Source organism: Pseudorca crassidens, chromosome 15 (assembly GCF_039906515.1).
Source record: "Pseudorca crassidens isolate mPseCra1 chromosome 15, mPseCra1.hap1, whole genome shotgun sequence".
In the NCBI taxonomy this organism is placed as follows: domain Eukaryota; kingdom Metazoa; phylum Chordata; class Mammalia; order Artiodactyla; family Delphinidae; genus Pseudorca; species Pseudorca crassidens.
In genome coordinates, this window is record NC_090310.1 from 55,386,784 (window position 1) to 55,412,782 (window position 25,999).

At 42.0% G+C, this 25,999-nt stretch overlaps 1 protein-coding gene and 1 non-coding gene across 18 annotated transcripts in view; both read right to left on the reverse strand.

Annotated features, from left to right (window-relative positions):
• The window catches only part of SHLD1 (shieldin complex subunit 1), a 111,418-nt gene that overhangs the window by 72,292 nt on the left and 13,127 nt on the right, over nt 1-25,999 (reverse strand). The window contains exon 4 of one of the 17 annotated variants that reach the window (XM_067707529.1): nt 4,561-15,173. The exons of 15 other annotated variants lie outside the window; for them this stretch is intronic. In XM_067707529.1, the coding sequence (XP_067563630.1) occupies nt 15,013-15,173 (161 nt within the window). In that variant the 3' untranslated portion in view covers nt 4,561-15,012. Of the gene's footprint in view, nt 1-4,560; nt 15,174-16,809; nt 23,920-25,999 lie in introns of those variants that run through there. One more of the 17 variants, XM_067707532.1, reaches the window with a different exon arrangement.
• On the reverse strand, nt 16,679-16,785 carry LOC137208269 (U6 spliceosomal RNA). The gene has a single exon (XR_010935583.1). It is a non-coding gene; the product is annotated as a U6 spliceosomal RNA (small nuclear RNA).

Genomic DNA, 25,999 nt, shown 5'->3' on the forward strand with positions numbered 1-25,999 from the left:
TACATTCAGCTCCTTTCTACTATTTTGTTGTACATCTAGTTCTTTAGTGACTTTTTATAAAGCTGTCACTTTTATCACTTATGAACACAGTTTTAGAAAGAAGAATCCACCCCAACACTTCTCACCTCCTCTTATGAAAAATTCTTTTATAGTTCCACCTCTGGAAGAACATTCTAATGATGCATGTGCCACAGCTCTGTATCTGCCACTATGGAAACTCATTTAAAAAGGCCACCCCCCTTAAATTCCTTCATGGCATATTAATTTGACATTCTAAAACAAATATTTTACCATGAATTAACTCCTAGCAAATAGTAAGATCAACCCAACTAACCTGACTTCTATAGCCCTTCCGCCATCTGTAAATGTTTCTTATACATTCTTAAAGGGATCTTTTGTTAGTCAATAGGCTTTATTATAAATATTCTCCACTAAAATCTACTAAATCACTAATATTTAAAATAAAGCAATATAGTTCTCAAGATATGATTCTATTAATGAGAGTATTCATTCACCAAATGCATTGGGTAAGATATGTTATGAGGAAACCCACTACCAGATTGTCTGTGAGAGTTAAAAAGTGGGGATGACCTAAACATCCACCAACAGACATCACATCAGATAAAGTATGGTCCAACCATACAGTGGAATACTCTGCAGCCACCCAAAATATGAGATTTACATGTACTAAAATGGCAAGATGCCTTAATATAGCATTAAGTGAAAAGAGTAAGATACAAAATGCTATGTATAGTAAAATCCCATTTGCATTTCTAAAAAACAGATACATGAGCTGTTTGTGTTATGTGTAATATATGTGGTGTATGTGTATGTGTGTATATGTATGTATGGGTAAGTATAACTATATGTATGTATATGCTTATAACTGCATAGAAAATATCTGGAAAGATGCACAGAAGTTATTTATGATGATCTCTAGGGAGAAGTACTGAAGAGACATGAGACTTTTATATTTCATTTCATACCCTTCTGTGTTATTTATTTAAATAAATTTTTTAAAAGGATGACTAATGTCTTCATCACTAATATCATAACTATCATACATATACCAAAGTGGGGACCTCCTCCAAAAATGTAGCAGCAAGTCTGCAACAAGAAAGATATGCGTTGGATTTTCTCTACAGCTCATTGCCTGAAATCACTAATGGCTTCCAGGGCACGAATCCTGAAGCCTGACAAAGAAAGGCTATATCTTTAAAAAGGAAGTCTCCAGGGCACTGCTTTTCCAGTAGTGTTCAAATAATTCTAGGGTTATCTGGCTTGCCAAATTGGGAACATTCCACAGAAATAGGACTCTAACTTATGAAACTGCTTTGAATAATGTAGTATCCTATATATTATTTTCAGAAATATTTTCAGAAGTCAGGAGTTTACACTGTATTTCTGGATTTTAATTATTTAATACCAAAATGTTATCATTGTCCCAATTTTGAATCACAATTCAAGCAGAATCAAATGTGGCCAAGAGCTGCCCTTGGCCCAGCATAGGAAAGGGACCCAAGACATAGAGCACAGCCTTGCGGGGCTGCAGCTGAAAGCAGTGGGCACTGTCCCAGCATGTGGCTGCTAGCCAGCTGACTTCTAAGCTAGTGTGCTCATGAACACAATGAGGATTCAAGGCAGAAAATTACAGGTGATGGTTACAGGACAACTCACTTGCTCTCAGGTACTGAAAGCAAGTCTTGCAGTGAAAGACACAATATGTGGCGTATTAGTGGAGAAGATGGTGACAGGGCTGGCAACCATCAATGCCACTCTACACCCTTTCTCACCCCAAGTCACTCAGTTTACATCCCCTGGGTGTACAGAAACAAAAACAGGGGATACAAATAAGGAATGTTGGTACCTTAACTGATCAGCACAGCATAGGCAGGCAAGATGGCTAGGAAAGTCAATTCTCCCATCACTCTGAAGAGACATAGTGATGCTGGATCTCTCTGTCCATAGCCAGAAGCAGATGCCAGCGACCTCAACAGATCCAGGGACAACACTGTGGGCCTCTGTTCCACTTCTATCAAGATTATTGTTTGATTTCTTTTAGCCCTAAACCCAATTCCTTCAGAACTTGGGAAGTAGTTTATCAAAACTCAGGCCTGACTGGTAAGAGTAGAAATGGGCACAAGGCATTTATTGCAGATGATACGCGTTCTCACAGTAATATAGGAAAATGATCAGTGCTCTTAACCATCACAAGAGATGGATATATGATAGAAGAAAAAGAGACAAGTGTCTTAATTTTCAACAGGGAGGAAGAAGGTATAATCCAGAAATCTATACATTATGGACCATTGAGCCTGATGCTTAAACAAGAGTTAAAAGTATAGAGGTGAGGACTGTCATTTGTGACACCTGTTGTGTGTCCAACCCCATTGGTTAGGTGTTATTAGCCCCATAAAACAGATGAAAAAACTGAGGCTCAGAGAAGTTCTTAACATGCCTAAGGACACCCAGTAAAAAATGATAAAACCCTTTAAGCCCCAAAAGCTGTACTTTCTCCCCATTCAACAAAGAAAAGGAGGTCGCCAGGCCCAGCCATGTGTCCTACAACATTAGGCTCACCTCTGTCTGATCACAAATTTAGCAGACAGTTCAAATATTTACATTCTTACTTTGTTGCCTGCCCCAAAGTACCTTTTTCCTGTCTAAAGAAACCGAAAAATGTACCACTTGTAGAAAGGTCTAATTTCTTTATTTCAAGAAACTAAAAGGGTGATGGGGAACTGATTGATAAAGGACAGTGAGCAGGGGAAACACAGTCATGTTACAGTAGCTTCATGACTGTTAGTCCAAGAGTTGAGCATCAGGTACAGCTTTCCTATGTCTGGCCAAACAAGATTATCTTCTGGGAGGGAAAGGGGGCATTTGGGGACAGTGTTGTAAGATTTTTGTTTTTCCCTCAGCTGATCACCGTGGGATGCTGCCAGGGTTCCTGCTGCCCGGACTCCACAAGATTTCCCGGGCTGGGCAAAGGCCTTATTCACCACCAGCACATACTCTCTTTTCAGTAAATAAACTGCCAAAGAATCTGAATATGTGGCATCTCTTGGGTTGTTTGTTGTTTTTCTCCTTGCCTTCAAACACTTCAAGTTTACCAAGTCAATAGGAAACATCTCATGCGAAGCTGAAGAGGGCTTCCCTGGTGGTGCAGTGGTTGAGAATCTGCCTGCCAATGCAGGGGACAAGGGTTCGAGCCCTGGTCTGGGAAGATCCCACATGCCGTGGAGCAACTAGGCCTGTGAGCCACAGCTACTGAGCCTGCGCGTCTGGAGCCTGTGCTCCGCAACAAGAGACGCCGTTGATAGTGAGAGGCCCGCGCACCGCGATGAAGAGTGGCCCCTGGTCGTGGCACTAGAGAAAGCCCTCACACAGAAATGAAGACCCAACACAGCCAAAGATAAATTTATAAAAAATGAATTATTATTAAAAAAAAAAAAGCTGAACAAGATCCGGCTTCTAAACATAAATCCCTGTTAGATGCACCAGCACATGTATCCACATATCCATGCCAGTGGAAAAATGTCAAGTGCACTGGTCTACAGGGTTAGGTAGGTGACAGACACCTTCATCTAGGGCAATGTCTGCGATGGAATTCCTGTTAGGCCATCACGGAAATGTTCTTGTACAGTCCCAGATTGGTTCCAAGACAGTGAAAGATTTTACAGGATGTGGCAGACCCTGAACAAACAAAACTAGCCTGCAGGGACATTAAAGTCACGTAGAAAACACACAAGAGACTGAGTGGAAGATAGATTATTCTTTTCGGGAACTATACTAATGTTTTGCATTAATTTTAATGATCAAGTCATAGGAATAGGCAACTTCCTCTTTTGATTGAGGAGGAAGGAGACAGCCTCCCAACCCCTAGTTAGCAAGCCCATCAACACCTCCTCTTGTCATTGTTGTTTTATTCCTTTAAATGTTAAATCAAGGCCTAGGCTTCTGGCGGGGGTTCCCCCAAAACCGCATGCTACATTTGAGGCCCTCTTTTTCCCCCCCGTGGGGAAAGTTTTCATTTTTTCTATCAGATTCTTTTTTTTTTTTTTTCGTCTGTCTGCACGGCTTGCAGGTTTGCAGGATCTTAGTTCCCCAACAAGAGATTGAACCTGGCCCCAGCAGTAAAAGCACCGAGTCCTAACCACTGAACTGCCAGGGAATTCCCCAGATTCTTTCTTTTTAAAAACCATTTTTAAAAAATTGAAGTATAGTTGATGTATAATGTTGTGTTAGCTTCAGGTGTATAGCAAGATGATTCATATATATATACACACATCTATATATATACATCTATATCTATATCTATATATTCTTTTTCAGATTCTTTTCCGTGACAGGTTATTATCAGACACTGAATATAGTTCCCTGTGCTATACAGTAGGTCCTTGTTGTTTATCTATTTTATACATAGCAATGTGTATATGTTAATCCCAAACTCCTAATTTATCTCCCCCTTTGTCTCTGCTATCCCCTTTGGTAACCATAAGTTTGTTTTCAATGACTGTCAGTCTATTTGTTTTGTAAATAAGTTCATTTAAGGCAACTGTTTATTTGTATAATGATTTTAAAAGTTGTTTCAGAGAAATATAAGGCATAACAAGGAAAAGGTGATCTGACAGGCATTTAAAAAATAAAAGGACCAGTATTTCTTGAGATGTCCAACAGATTTTTTCACAGGAAGTTTTATTGAAATAAGCCTGAGAAATAATGCAGATAGATCCTGTGAACTTCTACCCACTTTCTCCTAATGTATTGTACTTCAAACTGTAGTATATTGACATTGATAAATCCAACCATCTTACTCATATTTCTCAGTTTTACTTAAAATCATTTATGTGTATCTATACGATTTTATCACATGTGTAGATTCACACATCCATAATCACCATCAAGATACAGAATATTTCCCTCACCACAAGGATCCCTCATGTTGCCCTTTATAACCAGGCCCACATCCTTCTGCCCACCCCAATCCCTGGTGTCCACTAATCTGTTCTGAAATTTCTAAAAATACTGTCATTTCAAAAATATTATATAGGGCTTCCCTGGTGGCGCCATGGTTGAGAGTCCGCCTGCCGATGCAGGGGACACGGGTTCGTGCCCCGGTCGGGAAGATCCCACATGCTGCGGAGCAGCTAGGCCCGTGAGCCATGGCTGCTGAGCCTGCGCGTCTGGAGCCTGTGCTCCGCAATGGGAGAGGCCACAACAGTGAGAGGCCCGCGTACCACAAAAAAAAAAAAAAAGAAATTATATAAATGGAATACAGTATGTAGCCTCTGGGAATTCGCTGTTTTTTCCCATGCAGCCTAATTCCCTGGAGATTCACCCAAGCTACTGTGTGCATGGCTAGTTCATTCCTCTACTGCAGAGCAGTGCTTCATGGTCTGAATGCACCACAATTTAACAATTCTCCTATTGAAGGATAACTGGGCAGTTCAAGTTTTTAGCTATTATGAATAAACATGCTATGAACATTCATGTACAGGTTTTTGCACAAATCTAAGTTTTCAATTCTCTCAGATCAAATGTCCAAGAGTGTAATTACTGGATCATGTGGTAACTGCATGTTTAGTTTTATATAAGAAACTGCCAAACCATTTTCCAGAGTGGCTGAACCACTTTACATTCTCACCAGCAATGTATGAATGATCCAGTTTCTCTACCTCCTCACCAGCATTTGGTGCTGTCATTTTATCTTAGCATTCTGATAGGTATCATTATGGTTTTAGTTTTCCTTGTGGCTAATGATGTTGAACATATTTTCACGTGCTTATTTGCCATCTGGATATCCCCTTCAGAGAAATGTCTCTTTGTGTCTTTTGCCCATTTTCTAATTGGATTGTTTATTTTTTTCTGTTGAGTTTTGAGGTTTCTACATACTCCAGAGATACTGGTCCTTTGTCTGATATCAGATTTGCAAATACTTCTCCCAGTGTGCATCTTATCTTTTCATCCTCATCATGTGGGTTTTCAGAGAGCAAAAGTTTTTAATTTTGATGAGGTTCAATTCATCAGTTTTTTGGCTGTTGTATTTTTCATTCTACCATTTACATTTGCTTCTTTTTCTAATTCTTTGCTGAGATTTTCTATTTTTCATTTATTTCCAGAGAATTTGTAATTGATTGTCAAGCATTTTTATGTTGGTTGCTTTAAAACCCTTGTGATTTAATTCCAAATCAGTGTGATTCATCTCACTGTTGGTGTCTGTGACTGCTTCTTCATTCAAGTTGTGACTTTTCAGCTCTTGGTTTGACAGGTGATTTGGGGTTGTATACTGAACATTTGTCCACTATGTTTAGAGACGATTCATTTAGAGAATCTTGGTCCTATTTAAATCCTTCTTTTTAGCAGGCAGCCATTCTCTTTAGGTTCAGCACTCAGGTTCTGGCCTGCTTTCATGGGCTGCGGTCTAATTTTCAGAGACTCTGCTGTTCATTGTGGTTTGTCTGGTGCTGCTGAGGCTCCCACAGGTCCCTGCTGGTATTGTCTGAGGGCCTGGCCTGGCCTATAGGTGTTCCTTGGCAGGGGGAGATCTCAGGCCCCTGGGCAGACTTCCCAGGCAGGGCTGCTTGTTGAGGTGGGGTTCCCCTTTACAGTGCCCCCCTCTTTGCTGCTCCCCAGCTGCCAGAGTGAATGTGGGTAAAGGAGGGGAGTCTCAGGCCCATTAAGATAAAGGGAATTCCCAGGCTGGGTCACTTGCAGTGCTGGCAGAATCCCCCTGTTTGTGCCTCCTGGATGCCTAGGTCTGGCTTAGTAGGGGAGGGGCATCTTGGGCCCAGTGGAGGAGAGCACTTCCCCTGGTCACTTATTGCTACGGGTCTCCTATAGGCTCCCCCTTGCTGGGTGCTGGGTTCTCCTGATGATGTTGGATAGACAACCAGTCAATCATGGGGTGAGAGGAGTCTATGTGACCCCTTCTTGTTTCTAGATGTAGGTCAGGGTGCACTGGTCCTGGTCACCTTCTCTATGCTGTTCCTTCAGTCCTGGGGCCCCCAAAACAATTCATCTTCTTCTTACCACTGCAAATGTTCTACTTTGGATGCCACTTGCGTTTCCAGGGTGTATAGTTGTACTTAGCAGAGAAAAGCAGGGAGAAATAGGTCTACACTATTTTGTCAGATTACAAAAGATTTTTAAAATCTCTTACCTTTTAATGCTCCTATAATTTCATCAAATAAGGCATATTTAAATCCTTTGATCTTATCTTTTCAGAAGAAAATATAACATTTATTTGGCAAATGTGCAAAAAAAAAAGTCAGATAGCATTTTTTATATCTGTATTCTACCCTGTAATCAATCAAGCAAGATATGTGAAAAGGTGTCCTCAAATTATATAACATGTGCAGTAACTAGGCCTAATTAATAAGTCATTTTCTCAGACTTCAAATGAGTAAAATAATCTCTAACAACTTTGTTCATCTTTGTTTTAAGATGAAAAAACTCTGCAAAGAATGAATTACAAAGGCTTAACACATATGGTACATTTAAATTCTTTTTCTCTGTAAGGCTAAGGAACGTGAAAAAAGTGGCCACAAGAGGGCAGCAGACTCAAACTCTGCCCCATAGCAAGAGCCTGCCAAGCACGTGCCCAGGCTCCAGACCCAGAGTAGCTGCTTAAGTATTACTGGCTAAAAACACAGGATATTATTTTAACCCATTCTCCCCTTACACTTTAATTCTAAAATGGCATTGGTCCATGGATAACGTCCTCATCTTTTTATCTATACTGTGCTTAACATGCCCCAATATTTTCCAAAAAGTTCTTTGTAGAAGAAAATTCTGGACATAACAATTACTGAATACATTGTAAAGCAATGAAGTTAAACCGCTTTCCTTGTTTGTTTTTAGAATTTCTTTTAATCTTCCACTCGTTTGTATTATTTTGTAAGCAGGAAAAAACTCACAATACTATAAAATATAGGAATACAGTTTTCTTAATAGCTTTAAAAGACAGTCTTTAGGGGTATCCTTAAAACTGTAATCTCGGGCTTCCCTGGTGGCGCAGTGGTTGAGAGTCCGCCTGCCGATGCAGGGGACACAGGTTTGTGCCCTGGTCTGGGAAGATCCCACATGCCGCGGAGCAGCTGGGCCCGTGAGCCATGGCCGCTGAGCCTGCAGGTCCGGAGCCTGTGCTCCGCAATGGGAGAGGCCACAACAGTGAGAGGCCCACGTACCGCACAAAACAAACAAACAAACAAACAAAAAAAACAAAAAAACAAACAAACCTGTAACTGCAGGCAGAGTGCACAGAAGTAAACAAGCCTCTTCTCCCACAGCAAGTGTCCTTGACACTCAAAGGATGATGAGAGATGGTACGGATCACAAATAGCATTCCTGAGCCTTAAAAATAATTCTACTCGGGCTTCCCAGGTGGCACAGTGGTTAAGAATCCGCCTGCTAACGCAGGGGACGAGGGTTTGATCCCTGGTCCGGGAAGATCCCACATGCCGCAGAGCAACTAAGCCTGTGTGCCACAACTACTGAGCCTGTACTCTAGAACCCATGAGCCACAACTACTGAAGCCGGCGTGCCTAGAGCCCGTGCTCCACAACAAGAGAAGCCACCACAATGAGAAGTCCGCGTACAGCAACAAAGACCCAATGCAGCCAAAAATAAAGAAATGAATAAATAAATTTATTAGAAAAAGAATTCTACTCAAACTGTTATCACCTCTACTATTTAACATTGTCTACAATTTAGCAGGCTAAAATACAGAACTATATGTATGTATGTATATATATATATTTTTAAGGGATAGAAAAGTCACAGTTAGAAGTAATCTGTAAAGAGGGTCTCCAAGGAAATAGGAGTTGCCAGGTCACTATGTGACTTTCGGTGACTTTCTTCAATATCCTGGGGTTCAACTTCCCCTTGGAGAAAATGAGACAACTAGGAGACCTTGGCAGTTTTCAAACCTTTTTTTTGGCCCTGACATCCTTTCTTCCAATGAATAATTATCTGGAGGATGAGCAAGAGTGGAGAGTCCAGGGCTCACTACTGTCTCCCAGTCCTGACCTGTAGCTCTCAAAAAGCTGCCTGGAGCACAGTTTGGGCACACTGGCCCAGAAGCTGTACCATTCTCTAACTCTGTGGGCCTTAATCATGTACACTTACGGTTTACCCTTCACTCCTTGGGCCACACAATTAGGACACATTGCTGCCTTCCAACAGTGGCAAGAAAAGAGTTCAAAACCCGTTTAGAACCTGAAAATTAAGCCTAGTTGGCTGAATCTGCATAACTCAATCCAGGAAGTGGTAACAAAATGCAGAGATGCATTGCCATGAAGAATACTCAAACTTCCCAAATAAAACCCATCAACTTGATATGTGATAGGAAGTTTCAGATTTTGTTCTATGATTTCTCAGAGAATTGGCTCATCAGTCTCCTTCTTTCCCTTCCTGAGTGTATCTTAGGTCCAGTTTAGAGGAGGCTCTGTCATTAGCTACTAGGTTGGGTACTATTTAATGCAGCTATAAAGAAAATGTCTTTAACATTATTTCCACGTCTGAAATATACCCTGACTCCTGTTTAAAATGACAACACCACATCCAAAATTCTACAGTTATTATGTAAATTCTTTTTGAGATTTTGAATTTAAGAGCTTATAATTTCTTATGGAAATAAAATATTCAAGAACTACAAATGGATACCACATGAATAGCAGAAAGGAAAAAGACATACTTATCTACTCTTAAAAAATAAATTCCTTAGATGAAATGCCTAAACACACAGGTTATAAAATGGCCTTTGAAGATTGGGATGTTGACAGATTCCAAAAGAAGAATAAGGAGCAACAAACCACCATTTACTTTAAACTTATAGCCACTTGTCAGCAGGGCCTTTAATCATCTAAGACACTGTGTTTAATATTCAACTTGCTGTATACACTCAACTAATTTCCCCAACAACTGCTCTTAGAAGTTCAAGTTGGAGGAAAGGGCTGAGGTTTCCCACCTCCACGCTGCAATGTCAAAGCAACTGCAGAGGAACACTGTGTCCTGCATTAGAATACATCTTGGGTGCTCTCCAGGATAAAGGTTTGCAAGGGCTCTGATGAGACAGGCCACGTGAGCTACCCAGAGTTTATCAAGCTAGAATGGTACACACAGGACTGCACCTCCAGGAAGCCTTTGTGACCTTGAGTTTGAGAGGTTTCTCCAAGACTATTTGCCATTTCACTCTGCACTTTCATTCTGTTTACTATATGCTTTCTTCAAGCCCAGTAATGAAAGAGAAAGGAAATGTGTATCTAAGAGGCAGGGAGTTCAAGTCCATCAACAAAAATGTACTTGGGACTAATTGACAGGTTGAATTCATCAGTCTCTGGAGTGGACTGGAGCTAATCAGGGAGGGGAGAGCACACTTCAATGAGGGAAACCATGCAGCTGAGGCACCAGGGCCTGACTCAGCATAGAAACAGGCCCGACTGGAACAGCAGGCCTGTGTTAATGATACTTAGACACCAGCAGGGGCTTGTATTCAGCTGGTGTGCACCTGCACAGCCTTGCCAGTTGTTAAAATATTGCAATACTGTTGAATTGGTTGTTAAATATTTTGAACAAATACCCCAGACATCATATTACACAGTCCTGAAAATGAGGCACAGGAGACTTGCGAGGAGTTGGCAGGAAAGTGAAGTGGACCAGGACATCTCAAGGGGATTTAAATAGAGGACGTGAAGCCAACTGTGTTTCGGGAGGACCTTCTTGGCGTGTGGCTCTTCTGCCTGATCTCCCCAGGAAGCGCAAAGGCGGGGGTTTCACGATCCTGTGCTTGGCCAAGGTGATAAGTTGTTGTTTGCTCCCCAGCAATTCATAGGAAATGGCTAATCGGTCACCTCAGGACAGATGAGCTCTGTTTATTTAGACAGAGCCTGGCCTCACCTGCCTTTGGTACCCAGACAGAAACGACCAAGGCTTTGAGGTTTTTCTGACTAATACTCTCAGATTCTTATCAACCCGTGCACTTCTTGGAAAGCACTCTCAAGCCTCACGTCCTTTGCCACGAATCCCCTCCCCCGGGGCACGGGCAGTGAGGTGGCAGCTGGGCACAGCAGATAAGGGCAGAGGAGTATCTGTTTCGCTCCCGGCACCTGAGCAGGAGCAGTTGGGGTGGAGGTCACGGCCGGAGAATGAGGAAGAGTTTTGCGTGAGGTGACGAGGGAGGAGGCAGAGCAGGGCCTTCTTCCAGAAGCTGGGTCAGTGACAGGCCCACAACAGAGGCAGATGCATGGTGACACGGGGAATCCATACAAAAGGAGCCAAGTGCAGTGAGTCCCAGGTTGGATGCGCCCAATGCTGGGCGACCCTGGTGACTGCAACTGGAAACTTTTGACCATTCACCAACCCCTAGAAGAGCAATTTCCTAACAACACACAGCAGCAAAAAGCAAACCAAGAATGAAGTTGGCTTGGGAAGTGGATGTGTTGAGAAGCTGAGACGGGATGGCCACCATCAGGACACCTGCAGAAACCAATGTGCAGATAGGCCGGGTCTCTGACAAACTAGGGATCCAGAGTTATTGGACTAGATTAAAACATGGGCCAAAGTCTCCAGACGGCTGGTGAGGGAGAGAGCCTGTAACCAAAGGCACCTTAGAACATGCAGTGAGGGGAGGAAAGCGACTCAATTTACAAGTAGAAAGTGAACCCTCAGGCTCCTGGACAGTCTGAGAAACACGTGGTGGAAGATGGTCAGCGCAGAGCCCATTGGCTGGACACTCAGGGCAGTGACTCCCCCAGAGGTTAAGGCTGTCCATCTCAAGTTCATGGCTTGGTAACGGCCAGATTACAAGTGACCACCTAAGTTTACTTTGTAGAAAATCTTCTCACCAAAGGCAGATCTAGAATGTTTACAACAAAATAAACAGCTTTCCATGTAAGCATCTCCTACTGATGTCAGAATGAAGTCCTTTTGTGGTGGATAAACCTGACCCCAGTTATTTCCATTTAGCATAAACTCTCAGATGCGGGCTGTTAAATAAACGGATGGCTGCCTCCCATTTGACCCCAGCATAATCCTTGCTCCCATCATGGCTCAAACATACCATTTCCACTTAGTTCACAGGAACCTCTGGGTGATCTGGTCCATTTTTAAAACAGTCACGAGTATTGTCAGTAATAAATGGCATAACCTACAAAAGTACTAGAGTGGCCGGGTGTACAGCCGAAGAAAATTTTTGAAAATATTTAAGTCTGAATAAAATAGTATCAAAACCTAATATTCCTACCTAAAATTACCCCCTCCCAAAATGAGTTGTTTGCTCTGTCAAGCTAATGAACTTGCCTACATTTATTTCCAGTAGCTCCTTGTCCCAAGGGTATCAGCCCCTTGGTTACTTTCCAGGTTAGAAAAAAGCAAACTTGTCTCAAAGTATGACTTAAAATGCTGCCTTTGGATTCGCCCCAGCTTTGCCATTTAATTAGTGACACTGGGCAAGTTTCCTAACTTCTCTAAGCCTCATGTCCTCAAGTATAAAGTAGGGCTAATTTCCATTTTTTAGGTTTGTGGTAAAAATGGAAAGTGGCAAAGGTTTGTGAAACAGTAAGCATGGAGCCCAGCAGCACAGAACCTGATGGGCAGCAAGTCCTCCACAAACAGAAGCAATCATTGCTCACCCATTCTAAGACATTCCAGAACGCTGTTGCGCAGAGAGAAATGCCCAGGCACAGAACCTTCCTTGGGGGACTGTGTGCACCCCAGCGGGAGTGCTGGGAGTGCTGCAGAGGGTCAGGCACAGCCACGGGCAAAAGGCGGGAGATGGACGCTAAGGACAGTTCCACTGGGAAAGGTCAAGCTCTGGGGTGGGGAGGGGAGGGGAGTGTGAGAAGGTGTGGGGGTGGGAAACCTAAACAGGATGCTTTTCAAGGACAGCAGACAGGCAAATCCCCAAATCTCTCTCCTACCTGCCCTGATTCCAGAAATTGAACCTCTCTTTTAGGTTAAGGCTCAGTACTCTTAAAAACTGGGACTCCAAAAGCACAGAGGCGGGTGACTCATCTGTGTGTGTGTGTTTGCCTTGACAGAAGCGACAGAGTTTAAGCCGCTGCACAAGGGTCTATAACTTACTTTACACACGAGAGATATATATATATATATATATATATATTTTTTTTTTTTTTTGCCGTACGCGGGCCTCTCACTGTTGTGGCCTCTCCCGTTGCAGAGCACAGGCTCCAGGCGCACAGGCTCAGCGGCCATGGTTCACAGGCCCAGCCGCTCCGTGGCATGTGGGACCTTCCCGGACCAGGGCACGAACCCGTGTCCCCTGCATCGGCAGGCTGACTCTCAACCACTGCGCCACCAGGGAAGCCCCACGATATATTTTTTTTAAATATTTACTTATTTATTTGGCTGCACTGGGTCTTAGCTGCGGCGTGCGGGATTTTTGTTACCGCGTCCGGGATCTTTGTTGCAGCATGGGGGATCTTTTCTTTAGTTACAGCACGCAGGATCTTTAGTTGCAGCATGAGAACTCTTATCTGTGGCATGTGGGATCTAGTTCCCTGACCAGGGATCAAACCCGGGCCCCCTACATTGGGAGTGTGGAGTCAGACACTGGACCACGAGGGAAGTCCCACTTTGCACATGTTAAATGGCTGACAGTTCTGCCGTGTCTCCATCAGTTACACATTTTGACTTTTCTTTTGGGAGGCAGAGGAAATCTGACAATCTCCTCCTCCAACACTGAACATGCTATGGGGCTAAATTCAGGCTTTGAAACTGAGGAGGACCCTGTGGGGCTCCCGGGCATGGAGACTTTTCTGTCCCCCGTTTCTTGTGAGCAAGACTCCGGCCTCCATAACCTTCCCTGAGTTCCAAAGGGCAGATTTGAACTGTTGCTAATCAAGGGAGGAGCAGCCAAGAAACCACCTGAGGCCAGATTAAAGACCAAAGAAGCTCATCAAGATTAGGAGATCACCTGAGACCCTGCACACACCCTCATCTTGTCAGCAACTCCACCCTTGAACTATTGCTATAAACTCCTCATCAAATCCTCCCAGGTGGGGACACATGGTTTTTCACGACAGGAGCCTGCTGTGTCCCCCTTTGCTCAGCAAAACAATAAAGCTATCCTTTTCTACTTCACCCAAAACTCTGTCTCCAAGATTCGATTTGGCACTGGTGTACAGAGAGGCTGAACTTTCAGCATCAGCTTCACCTAATTCAGTGCTGCCTATGACTCCCAACCCTTATACTGGAACCTTCCAAAGTTATCCATAAGCATCCTTAAGCTATGTATGTGCATGGGGAGTGGGGAGGGGAATGGAGACACTTTATGTTGTGATCAACTTCAGCCCTAAATAAATGCGGGCCTCTCTCGTAATGAAATAATAACAGCATTTACTCATCCATTCTTTCTTTTTAATTTTTGTTTTGTTGTTGTTGTTTTTATTTTTACTCATCCATTCTTCATACAGTACCTGCTATCCTGGAATTTATGTTCTAGTTGGGGGAGACAAACAAATAAATTAACAATAAAATACATAGGGTGCCCAATGACACTAGTGCTGTGGAAAAGAATAAAGCCAGGGAAGGACATGATGAGGGAGCATCAGCAGGAGAGAGGCAAGGCTGGGCCTCTCTGAAGGGTGAGCATGCTAGGCAGCAGCCCAGCCTGGTGTGGGAAGGATGGGTAATGGTACAAGGTGAGGTCAGAGAGGCCAGGCCCAGGGCCCCAGGGGCATGGGGCCAGGTTAAGACCTCTTAAGTTTGGCTTAGGCTCTGAGTCAGATAAGAAGCCACCAAAGACTAATATAATATGATTTACACTTTAAAAGGATCCTCTGGTCTCTGTGTTAAGAAGAAACTGTAGGAGTGAGGAATCAAGATGGCAGAATAGGAGGATGCGGAATTCACCCTTCCTCACAAGTACATCAAGAATACATCTACAGGTGTGGCCCTGTTACCTTGTAGAGCTGAAGGGGTCTGGAGGTCCTGTGACGGTGTTCTGGGATGGAGATCTAAACAATATAAACATTAAACGGTACAGTTGCCTCAAATCCCAGGGAATTTCAGAATGACTGACACTTCTGAAGCTGTTACAAATTTTGAGGAGATGTTTGCCAGTAGATTCATAGAAGATGACAAAGAGTACCAGGAATACCTGAAACGCCCTCCTGAGTTCCCTCCAATTGTTGAGGAATGGAATAGCAGAGCTGGTGGGAACCAAAGAAATAGAGGCAATCAGTTGCAAGATAACAGACAGTTTAGAGGCAGGGATAGCAGATGGGGGTGGCCAAGTGACAATCGATCCATCAATGGCATGGATGAACCTGGGGTAACAATTACTCACAGCACAGACAAGAACCTTACTATCCCCATCAATATGCACACTATGGTCACAACCAACGGCCTCCCTATGGCTACTACTGATAGAAATGTCAACAGCTTTTAGTAAAACCATTTACTCTGTTAACATGACAAAAGTTTATGTTGTATTTTCTGTTGGTCATAGTTTTACATCTGATTGTAGAGAGTGGATTGATTTTTTGGAACTTGAGAAAGAAAGAAACAACAGAAGAAAAGAAATGAGAAGGGCCAGCACCCCTGGCGGGGAAATCAAGGTGGGGAGAGGTTCCTGCACTCAGAAAAGCCCATTCATGGCGGGAAAATCAGCTGGGGCAGAAAGGGACCTTTGGGGGACTGGAGGTGAACACAGCAACCGGTCTGTGGAAGGCAGGACAAAGTAAGAACTGCGTACATGGTCCATGCCAAAGCCCTGCGCACCCTAGCCTGAGTCACGTGTCTCCTGGTGTGGAGGGGGTTGGGTGCTGGAAACTGGGATTTGGAGAGTGGACCCGGGGAGGACAGCGATTGGCTGTGAAGAGACAGCCTGAAGGGACAGGAGTAAGGAGCTCCACAACAGGGAAGGTTTTTGGAAGAAACCCAGGCTGCTATAGAAGCAAGGTATCATTGTTGAGTGGCACACAAGGAGAGGAGCCGCCATTGCAACCCCCTTCCCCACCGCTGGCCCCTGCCTCCACGGACACTGGGAGGGACTCCCACCAGAGCAAGCATGTCCCAGTCTGTTGCAACTTCCTGCCAGTCTCTGTCACCGCAGACACTTTACACGACCCAGTTGTGGCTGCCTTATCCCTCCACAGCCTGAGTGAGTAAGTTCCCCAGTCAGCGTGGGTGCCTCAATCACTGCTGCTTTCACCACCTCTCGCCTGGGTGGGGAAAAGACACCTAACGGTAGCCCACATGCAGAGGTGGGACCAAAACCAAAGCTGAGCCCCAGGAGCTGTGCTACTAAGGAAGAGGAACGGAATTCTCTCTGTGCAGTTGCACGAGCTGTGGATTAAATCCCTGTGATCTGCTTGGTAAACCCTGCATCTGAGGAATATCTGAATGGACATGTGCTCCTACAACTGAGACCAGTCTAGCTTTAGCAACTGAGGGCAAGTACATGTGGGAGATGGGCCAGGTCAGAGTCTGAGCTGCTCCCACAGGGCCCACAGCAGGTCCAGAGACCTACCTAGAGGTATTGGAGGGCCTCCTGGGGAGGGAGGGGTTGGCTGTGGCTCACTGTGGGGTCAAGGACACTGAGAGTGGAGGCCTCAGGAAAATATTATTATTACTATTGTTTTTCTATTTTTAAATTAATTTTTATGGGGTATAGTTGCTTCACAATGTTGTCTTAATTTCTACCGTACAGCAAAAAAGTATGGAACGCTTCATGAATTTGCATGTCATCCTTGCACAGGGGCCATGCTAATATTCTCTGTATCATTCCAATTTTAGTATATGTGCTACTGAAGCAAGCACTCTTTTTTGGTTTGTTTGTTTCACTTTGTTCTGTTGTTGTTTTCTGTTTTAATTTTATTTAATTTTTAAATATATTTTTTACTTTTCTATTTTTACTTTATTGTGGTTTTGTGGGGTTTTTTCTTGTTTTTCCTTTTGTTCTTTTTTTTAATCGTCTTTGTGTGTTTGTTTTATGTTATCTTTGCTTTTTTTTTTTTTTTTTTGTGGTACGTGGGCCTCTCACCATTGTGGCCTCTCCTGTTGTGGAGCACAGGCTCCAGACGCGCAGACTCAGTGGTCATGGCTCACGGGCCCAGCCGCTCTGCGGCATGTGGGATCTTCCCAGACCAGGGCACAAACCTGTGTCCCCTGCATCGGCAGGTGGACTCTCAACCACTGCACCACCAGGGAAGCCCCACCTTTGTTTTTAGTTTGCTTTCTGTTTTTGTTTTGTTTTGTTGTTTTTGTTAGTTTTTTATTGTTTGTTTTGGGGTTCTTTTGTTTGTTCGGTTGTTCTCTTGGGTTTTTTTGTTTGTTTGTATTTTCTTTTTTTCTGTTTGTCTGTTTGGTTTTGCTTTTATCACTTGTCTTGGGTTTTGCTTGTCTGCTTGTTTTCTTTTCTTCTTTTTTCTTGGCTGTGCAGCTTGTGGGGTCTCACTTCCCCAGTCAGGGGTTGGGATAAGAGTGCCAAGCCCAGGACACCAGACCACCAGAAAAGTCCCAGACCCAGAGAATATTAGTCAGCATGAGCTCTCCCAGAGGTCTCCATCTTGACACTAAGACCTGGCTTCACCAAACTGCCTGCAGATTCCAGTGCTGGATGCCTCACACCAAACAACCAGCAAGACAGGAACACAGCCCCACCCATTAGCAGACAGGCTGCCTAAAAGTCGTACTAAGCTCACAGACACACCAAAACACACTACCTGACACAGCCCAGCCCATCAGAGGCAAAAGACTCAGTTCCAATCAACAGAGTGCCGGCACCAGTCCCTCCTACCAGGAAGCTGACACAAGTGCCTGGACCAACCTCACCCACCAGGGGGCAGACACTAGAAGCAAGAGGAACTACGACCCTGAAGCCTGTGGAAAGGAGACCATAAACACAGTAAGTTACACAAAATGAGACAACAGAGAAATATGTTGTAGATGAAGAAGCAAGGTAAAAATCCACAAGACCAAATGAATGAAGAGGAAATATGCAGTCTACCTGAAAAAGAATTCGGAGTAATGATAATAAAGATGATACAAAATCTTGGAAATAGAATGGAGGCACAGATTAAGAAGATAAAAGAAATGTTTAACCAGGACCTAGAAGAACTTTCAAAGAACAAACAGTGATAAACAATACAATAACTGAAATGAAAAATACACAGAAGATAGAATAAGTGAGCTGGAAGATAAAATGGTGGAAATAACTGCTGAGGAGCAAAATAAAGAGAAAAGAATGAAAAGAAATTAGGACAGTCTCAGAGACCTCTGGGACAACATTAAATGCACCAACATTCGAATTATAGAGGTCCCAGAAGACAAAGAGAAAGAGAAAGGGTCTGAGAAAATATTTAAAGAGATTATAGTCAAAAACTTCCCTAACATGAGAAAGGAAATAGCCACCCAAGTCCAGGTAGCACAGAGAGTCCCATACAGGATAAAGCCAAGGAGAAACATGCTAAGACACATACTAAATACACAAAAAATATTACATACAAAGAAAAAGTATTAAAAGCAGCAAGGGAAAAGCAACAAATAACATACAAGGGAATCCTCAGAAGGTTAACAGATGACCTTTCAGCAGAAACACTGCAGGCCAGAAGGGAGTGGAAAGATATATTTAAACTGACGAAAGGGAGAAACCTACAACCAATATTATTCTACCCAGCAAGTATCTCATTCAGATTCGACAGAGAAATCAAAAGCTTTACAGACAAGCAAAAGATAAAAGAATAAAGCACCATCAAACCAGCTTTACAACAAAAGCTAAAGGAACTTCTCTAGGCAGGAAACACAAGAGAAGGAAAAGACCTACAAAAACAAACCCAAAACAATTAAGAATATGATAATAGGAAAATACATATCAATAATTACCTTAAATGTAAATGGATTAAATGCTCCAAGCAAAAGACACAGACTGGCTGAATGGATAAAAAACAAGGCCCATATATATGCTGTCTAAAAGAGACCCACTTCAAACCTAGGGACACATACAGACTGAAAGTGAGGGGATGGAAAAAGATATTCCATGCAAATGGAAATCAAAAGAAACCTGGAGTAGCAATATTCATATCAGACAAAATAGACTTTAAAATAAAGAATGTTAGAAGAGACAAGGAAGGACACTACATAATGATCAAGGGATCAATCCAAGAAGATATAACAATTGTAAATATTTATGCACCCAACAGAGGAGCACCTCAATACATAAGGTAAATACTAACAGCCATAAAAGGGGAAATTGACAGTAACACAATAATAGTGGGGGACTTTTAACATTCCACTTATACCAATGGACAGACCATCCAGACAGAAAATTAGTAAGGAAACACAAGCCTTAAATAACACATTAGACCAGATAGACTTCACTGATATTTATAGGACATTCCAACTAAAAGCAGCAGAATACATTCTGTTCTCAAGTGCACATGGAACATTCTCCAGGGTAGATCACATCTTGGGTCACAAATCAAGCCTTCGTAAATTTAAGAAAATTGAAATCGTATCAAACATCTTTTCCGAACACAACACTATGAGATTAGAAATCTACTACAGGAAAAAAACTGTAAAAACATAAACACATGGAAGCTAAACAATACATTACTAAATAACCAAGAGATCACTGAAGAAATCAAAGAGAAAATCAAAAAATACGTACAGACAAATGATAACAAAAACACGATGTTCCAAAACCTATGGGATGCAGCAAAAGAAGTTCTAAGAGGGAAGTTTATAGCAATTCAATCTCACCTCAAGAAATAAGAAAAATCTCAAATAAACAATCTAACCCTACACCTAAGGCAACTAGAGAAAGAAGAACAAAGAAAACCCAAAGTCAGTAGAAGGAAAGAAATCATAAGGATCAGAGCAGAAACAGAAACAAAGAAAACAATAGCAAAGGTCAATAAAACAAAAAGCTGGTTCTTTGAGAAGATAAACAAAATTGATAAACCTTTAGCCAGACTCATCAAGAAAAAAGGGAGAGGACTCAAATCAATAAAATTAGAAATGAAAAAGGAGAAGTTACAACTGACACCGCAAAAATACAAAGCATCATAAGAGACTACTACAAGCAGGTATATGCCAAAAAAATGGACAACCTGGAAGAAATGGACAAATTGTTGGAAAGGTACAACCTTCCAAGAATGAACCAGGAAGAAATACAAAATATGAACAGACCAATGACAAGTAATGAAATTGAAACTGTGATTAAAAATCTTCCTGCAAACGGGACTTCCCTGATGGTGCAGTGGTTAAGAATCGGTGCTCCCAATGAAGGGGGCCTGGGTTCAATCCCTGGTCAGGGAACTAGGTCCCAGATGCATGCCACAACTAAGAGTTTGCATCCCTCAACTAAAAAAGATCCCCAGCATGCTGCAACTAAGGAACCAACGTGCCATAACTAAGGAGCCCACATGCCACAACTAAGGAGCCAGCAAGCCACAACTAAGACCCAAGCAACCAATAAATAAATAAAATAAAATAAATATTAAAAACAAATCTTCCAGCAACCAAAAGTCCAGGACCAGATGGCTTCACAGGTGAATTCCATCAAACATTTAGAGGAGAGCTAACACCTATCCTTCTCAAACTCTTCCAAAAACCTGCAGAGGGAGGAATTCTCCTAAGCTCATTCTATGACGCCACTATCACCCTGATATCAAAATCAGACAAAGAAGTCACAAAAAAAGAAAATTAGAGGCCAATATCACTGATGAACATAGATGCAAAAATACTCAACAAAATACTAGCAAACAGAATCCAACAACACATTAAAAGGATCATACACCATGATCAAGTGGGGTTTACCCCAGGAATGCAAGGATTCTTCAATATATGCAAATCAATCAATGTGATATGCCATATTAACAAACTGAAGGATAAAAGCCATATGATCACCTCAATAGATGCAAAAAAAGCTTTTGATAAGATCCAATACCCATTTATGATTAAAAACTCTCCAGAAAGTGGGCATAGAGGGAAACTACCTCAACATAATAAAGACCATATATGACAAACCCACAGCAAACATCATTCTCAATGGTGAAAAACTGAAAGCATCTCCTCTAAGATCAGGAACAAGACAAAGATGTCCACTCTTGCTACTTTTATTCAACATAGTTTTGGAATTCCTAGCCATGACAATCAGAGAAGAAAACTAAATAAAAGGAATCCAAATTGGAAAAGAAGAAGTAAAACTGTCACTGTTTGCACATGACATGATACTATACATAGAGAATCATAAAGATTCTACCATAAAACTACTAGAGCTAATCAGTGAATTTGGTAAAGTTGCAGGATACAAAATTAATGCACAGAAATCTCTTGAATTCCTATACACTAACAATGAATGATCAGAAAGAGAAGGAAACAATCCCATTCACCACTGCAACAAAAAGAATAAAATACCTAGGAATAAACCTACCTAAGGAGGTAAAAGACCTGTACTCAGAAAACTGTAAGACACTGATGAAAGCAATCAAAGATGACACAAACAGATGGAGATATACCATGTTCTTGGATTGGAAGAATCAACATTGTGAAAATGACTATACTACCCAAAGCAATCTAGATTCAATTCAATCCCTATCAAATTACCAATGGCATTTTTTACAGAACTAAAACAAAAAATCTTAAAATCTGTATGGTGACACAAAAGACCCTGAACAGCCAAAGCAATCTTGAGGGAAAAAAATGGAGCTGGAGGAATCGGACTCCCTGACTTCAGACTATACTACGAAGTAACAGTAATCAAGACAATATGGTACTGGCACCAAAACAGAAATATAGGTCAATGGAACAGGATAGAAAGCCCAGAGATAAACCCACACACCTATGGTCAACTAATCTATGACAAAGGAGGTGAGGATATACAATGGAGAAAAGACAGTCTCTTCAATAAGTGGTGCTGGGAAAACTGGACAGCTACATATAAAAGAATAAAATTAGAACACTCCCTAATACCACACACAAAAATAAACTCAAAATGGATTAGAGACCTAAATGTAAGACCAGACACTATAAAACTCTTAGAGGAAAACATAGGGAGAACACTCTTTTTTTTTTTTTTTTTTTTTTTTTGCGGTACACGGGCCCCTCACCGCTGCAGCCTCTCCCGCTGCGGAGCACAGGCTCCGGACGCGCAGGCTCAGCGGCCATGGCTCACGGACCCAGCCGCTCCACGGCACGTGGGATCTTCCCAGACCGGGGCACGAACCCGTGTCCCCTGCATCAGCAGGCAGACTCTCAACCACTGAGCCACCAGGGAAGCCCGGGAGAACACTCTTTGACATAAATCACAGCAAGATCTTTTTCAATCCACCTCCTAGAGTAATGGAAATAAAAACAAAAATAAACAAATGGGATCTAATGAAACTTAAAAGCTTTTGCACAGCAAAGTAAACCACAAATAAGACGAAAAGAAAACCCTCAGAATGGGAGAAATTATTTGCAAACTAAGCAACTGACAAGGGATTAATCTGCAAAATATACAAACAGCTCATGCAGCTCAATATCAAAAGAACAAACAACCCAATCAAAAAATGGGCAGAAGACCTAAATAGACATTTCTCCAAAGAAGACATACAGATGGCCAACAAACACATGAAAAGATGCTTAACATCACTCACTAATTATTAGAGAAATGGAAATCAATACTACAGTAAAGAATCACCTCACACCAGTCAGAATGGCCACCATCAAAAAATCTACAAACAATAAATGCTGGAGAGGATGTGGAGAAAAGGGAATCCTCCTACACTGTTGGTGGGAATGTAAATTGGTACAGCCACTATGGAGAACAGTATGGAGGTTCCTCAAAAAACTAAAAATAGAACTACCATATGACCCAGCAATCCCACTCCTGGGCATATATCTGGAGAAAACTATAATTCAACAAGATACACATGCACCCCAATGTTCATTGCAGCACTATTTACAATAGCCAGAACTTGGAAGCAACCTAAATGTCCATCAATAGAAGAATGGATAAAGAAGATGTGGTACATATATATAATGCAATATTACTCAGTCGTAAAAAGGAACGAAATTGTGCAATCTGCAGAAACGTGGATGGACCTAGAGACTGTTATACAGAGTGAAGTTAGTCAGAAAGAGAAAAACAAGTATTGTATAATATTGCTTATATGTGGAATCTAGAAAAATTATACAGATGAACTTATTTGCAAAGCAGAAATAGAGACAGAGACAGAGAGAATGGATGTATGGTTATCAAGGACGAAAGAGGGGAGTGGAATGAATTGGGAGATTAGGATTGACATATATACACTATTATGTATAAAATAGATACCTAATAAGAACCGAGTGCATAGCACAGGTAACTCTACTCAATGCTCTGTGGTGACCTAAAGAGGGGATATATGTATACGTATAGCTGATTCACTTTGCTGTACAGCAGAAACTAACACAACATTGTAAAGCAACTATACTCCAATAAAAATGAATTTAAAAAAAGGAAGAAATGCAATTTTTTTGAATATTCATATTTAGTTGACTGGGTGTACCTAGTTAACCATTATTATTCAATTATTTAATTATTTGTTTGTTTATTTATTTATTTATTTTGGCTGTGTTGGGTCTTTGTTGCCGCACACAGGCTTTCTCTAGTTGCGGTGAGTGAGGGCTGCTCTTCATTGTGGTGCGCCGTCTTCTCATTGCAGTGGCTTCTCTTATTGCAGAGCATGGGCTCTAGGTGCATGGGCTTCAGTCATTGCAGCACGCAGGCCCTAGAGAGTGTGGGCTTCAGTAATTGCAGCGCATGGGCTCAGTAGTTGTGGCTTGCAGGCTCTAGAGTGCAGGCTCAGTAGTTGTGGTTCACGGGCTTAGCTGCTCCGTGGCATGTCGGATCTTCCTGGACCAGGGATCGAACCTGTGTCCCCTGCATCGGCAGGCAGATTCTTAACCACTGCGCCACCATGGAAGTCCCTGTTCAATGTTTAATTTAGTGACAATTTACTGCAATTACAGATGTCACTATACACAAAGCTTATTTTTATTATGAATTATTTCTTTAGTTTTGGTTAACAGAACTGGAATTCCTGCATGAAAAGTAAAATTTCTAAGCCCATGTATATGTATTTCCATATAGTTTCTATATGAATATGTGAAAGCACAACTTATGAGTGAAGTTTCTCTGCTTTTATATATTCCATTAAAGACAATAATAGAAATAAATAAAAATTAAAAAAAAAAAGAAGAAACTATAGGAGGATAAAGAGCAGATGTGAGAAAAGCTAGTTATGAGATTAACAATAATCCAGAAGACAGATGCTACTGGCAGGGACCAGGGTGGTGGCAGTGGAGACAAAGGAGAGCTGACAGGATTTGCTGATAGACTGGATATGAGATTAAAGAGAAAGAAAGAAGTTGAGGATGACTCCCAGGTTTCTGCCTAAGTGAACAGAAGGATGGAAGTACTTTTTTGAGATGAGAAAGCCTCAAAGAACAGGTGTGTCTATGTATATATGAGACGGTAGAGGAATCAGGAATTTGGTTATGTCAAATTTAGGAAGTCTAATAGAAATCTAAGTGATGATGTGAAATACATAGATAGTATAAATGTCAAGCCAGAGATCCAAACTAGAGAGAGAAATCTGGGACTGAGCGAGGTACTGAGAGCATTTAAGGCCCCGAGACTGGATAAGATCACTCAGGGAAGGGTGTGATGACAGACAGGAGAGCTGAGGACTCAGCCCTGGGCTCTCCAACACTAAGGGGCTGGAGAGGAAGGAATCAGGCAAAGAAGACTGAGAACGAATAAGACAGAAAAGTAAGAAAAAAAAATTAAGATGCTGCTTCCCAGAAAGCCCACTGAAGAAAGAATTCAAGAAGAAAAAAAGTCAATGCTGCTGACAGATCAAGAAGGAGAACGCTTGAGAAGTGACTACTGGATTTAACAATGTGGAGGTCATGACCTTGACAAGAGCTATTTCCATGGAGTGATGGAGATAGAAGCCAGGTTGGAGGGTTTTAGGAGGAACTGGGAGGAGACGAACTGGGGACAACAGGTGTAGATGACTCTTCTGAGGGTTTTCTGTAGAAGAGAACAGAGGAATGAGTCTGTAACTAGATGGGGATTTGGGGTCTAGGGTGGGCATTTTGTTAAGATGGGAGCTATTAAAGCATGTTTGTATGATCATGAGAATGACCAGTAGAGGTGGGATCAACGATGCAGGAGATTACTAGAAGTGACAACCTTGAGTAGGTGAAAGCAGACTGGAAGAGAAGGACAGGCAGGGATGGGTTTCCCACAGAAACAGGAGGGAAGGAAGCTGATGGATGTGAAGTGTGAGTGTGTGCTCATTCTCTTTTGAGTGCTTCTGTTTTCTTGATTAAATAGGAAACTAAGATTATCAGCTGAGAAAGAGGTTGAAGGAGGTAATGGGGGTTTGCAAAGAGAGAAGAAGATACTACAAAGTCATCCAAGAGGGCAGGAGAATGAACATGCTAGGAAAATAGTGTGTGATGGATGGGCAGCAAAGAGGCTCAACTTGAGGTAGGAGGTTATGAATTTAATGGATCTTGTCATGAGGATGCGGAGAAAAGGGAACACTCATACACTGTTGATGGGAATGTAAATTGGTGCAGCCACTGTGGAAAACAGTATGGAGTTTTCTCAGAAAACTAAAAGGAGAACTACCACATGACTCAGAAATTCCACTCCTGGGTACCTATCTGAAAAAAACAAAATCACTAATTAAAAAAGATACATGCACCCCAATATTCATAGCAGCATTACTTACAATTACTAAGATATGGAAACAACCTAAGTGTCCATCAACAGATGAATGGATAAAGAAGATGCGGTATACACACACACACACACACACACACACACACATACACACACACACGCACAATGGAATACTGTTCAGCCATAAACAAGAATGAAATTTTGCCATTTGCAACAACAGGGATGGACTTGGAAGGTATTATGCTAAGTTAAAGAAGTCAGACCACTTACATGTAGAATCTAAAAAATAAACTAGGGACTTCCCTAGTGGTC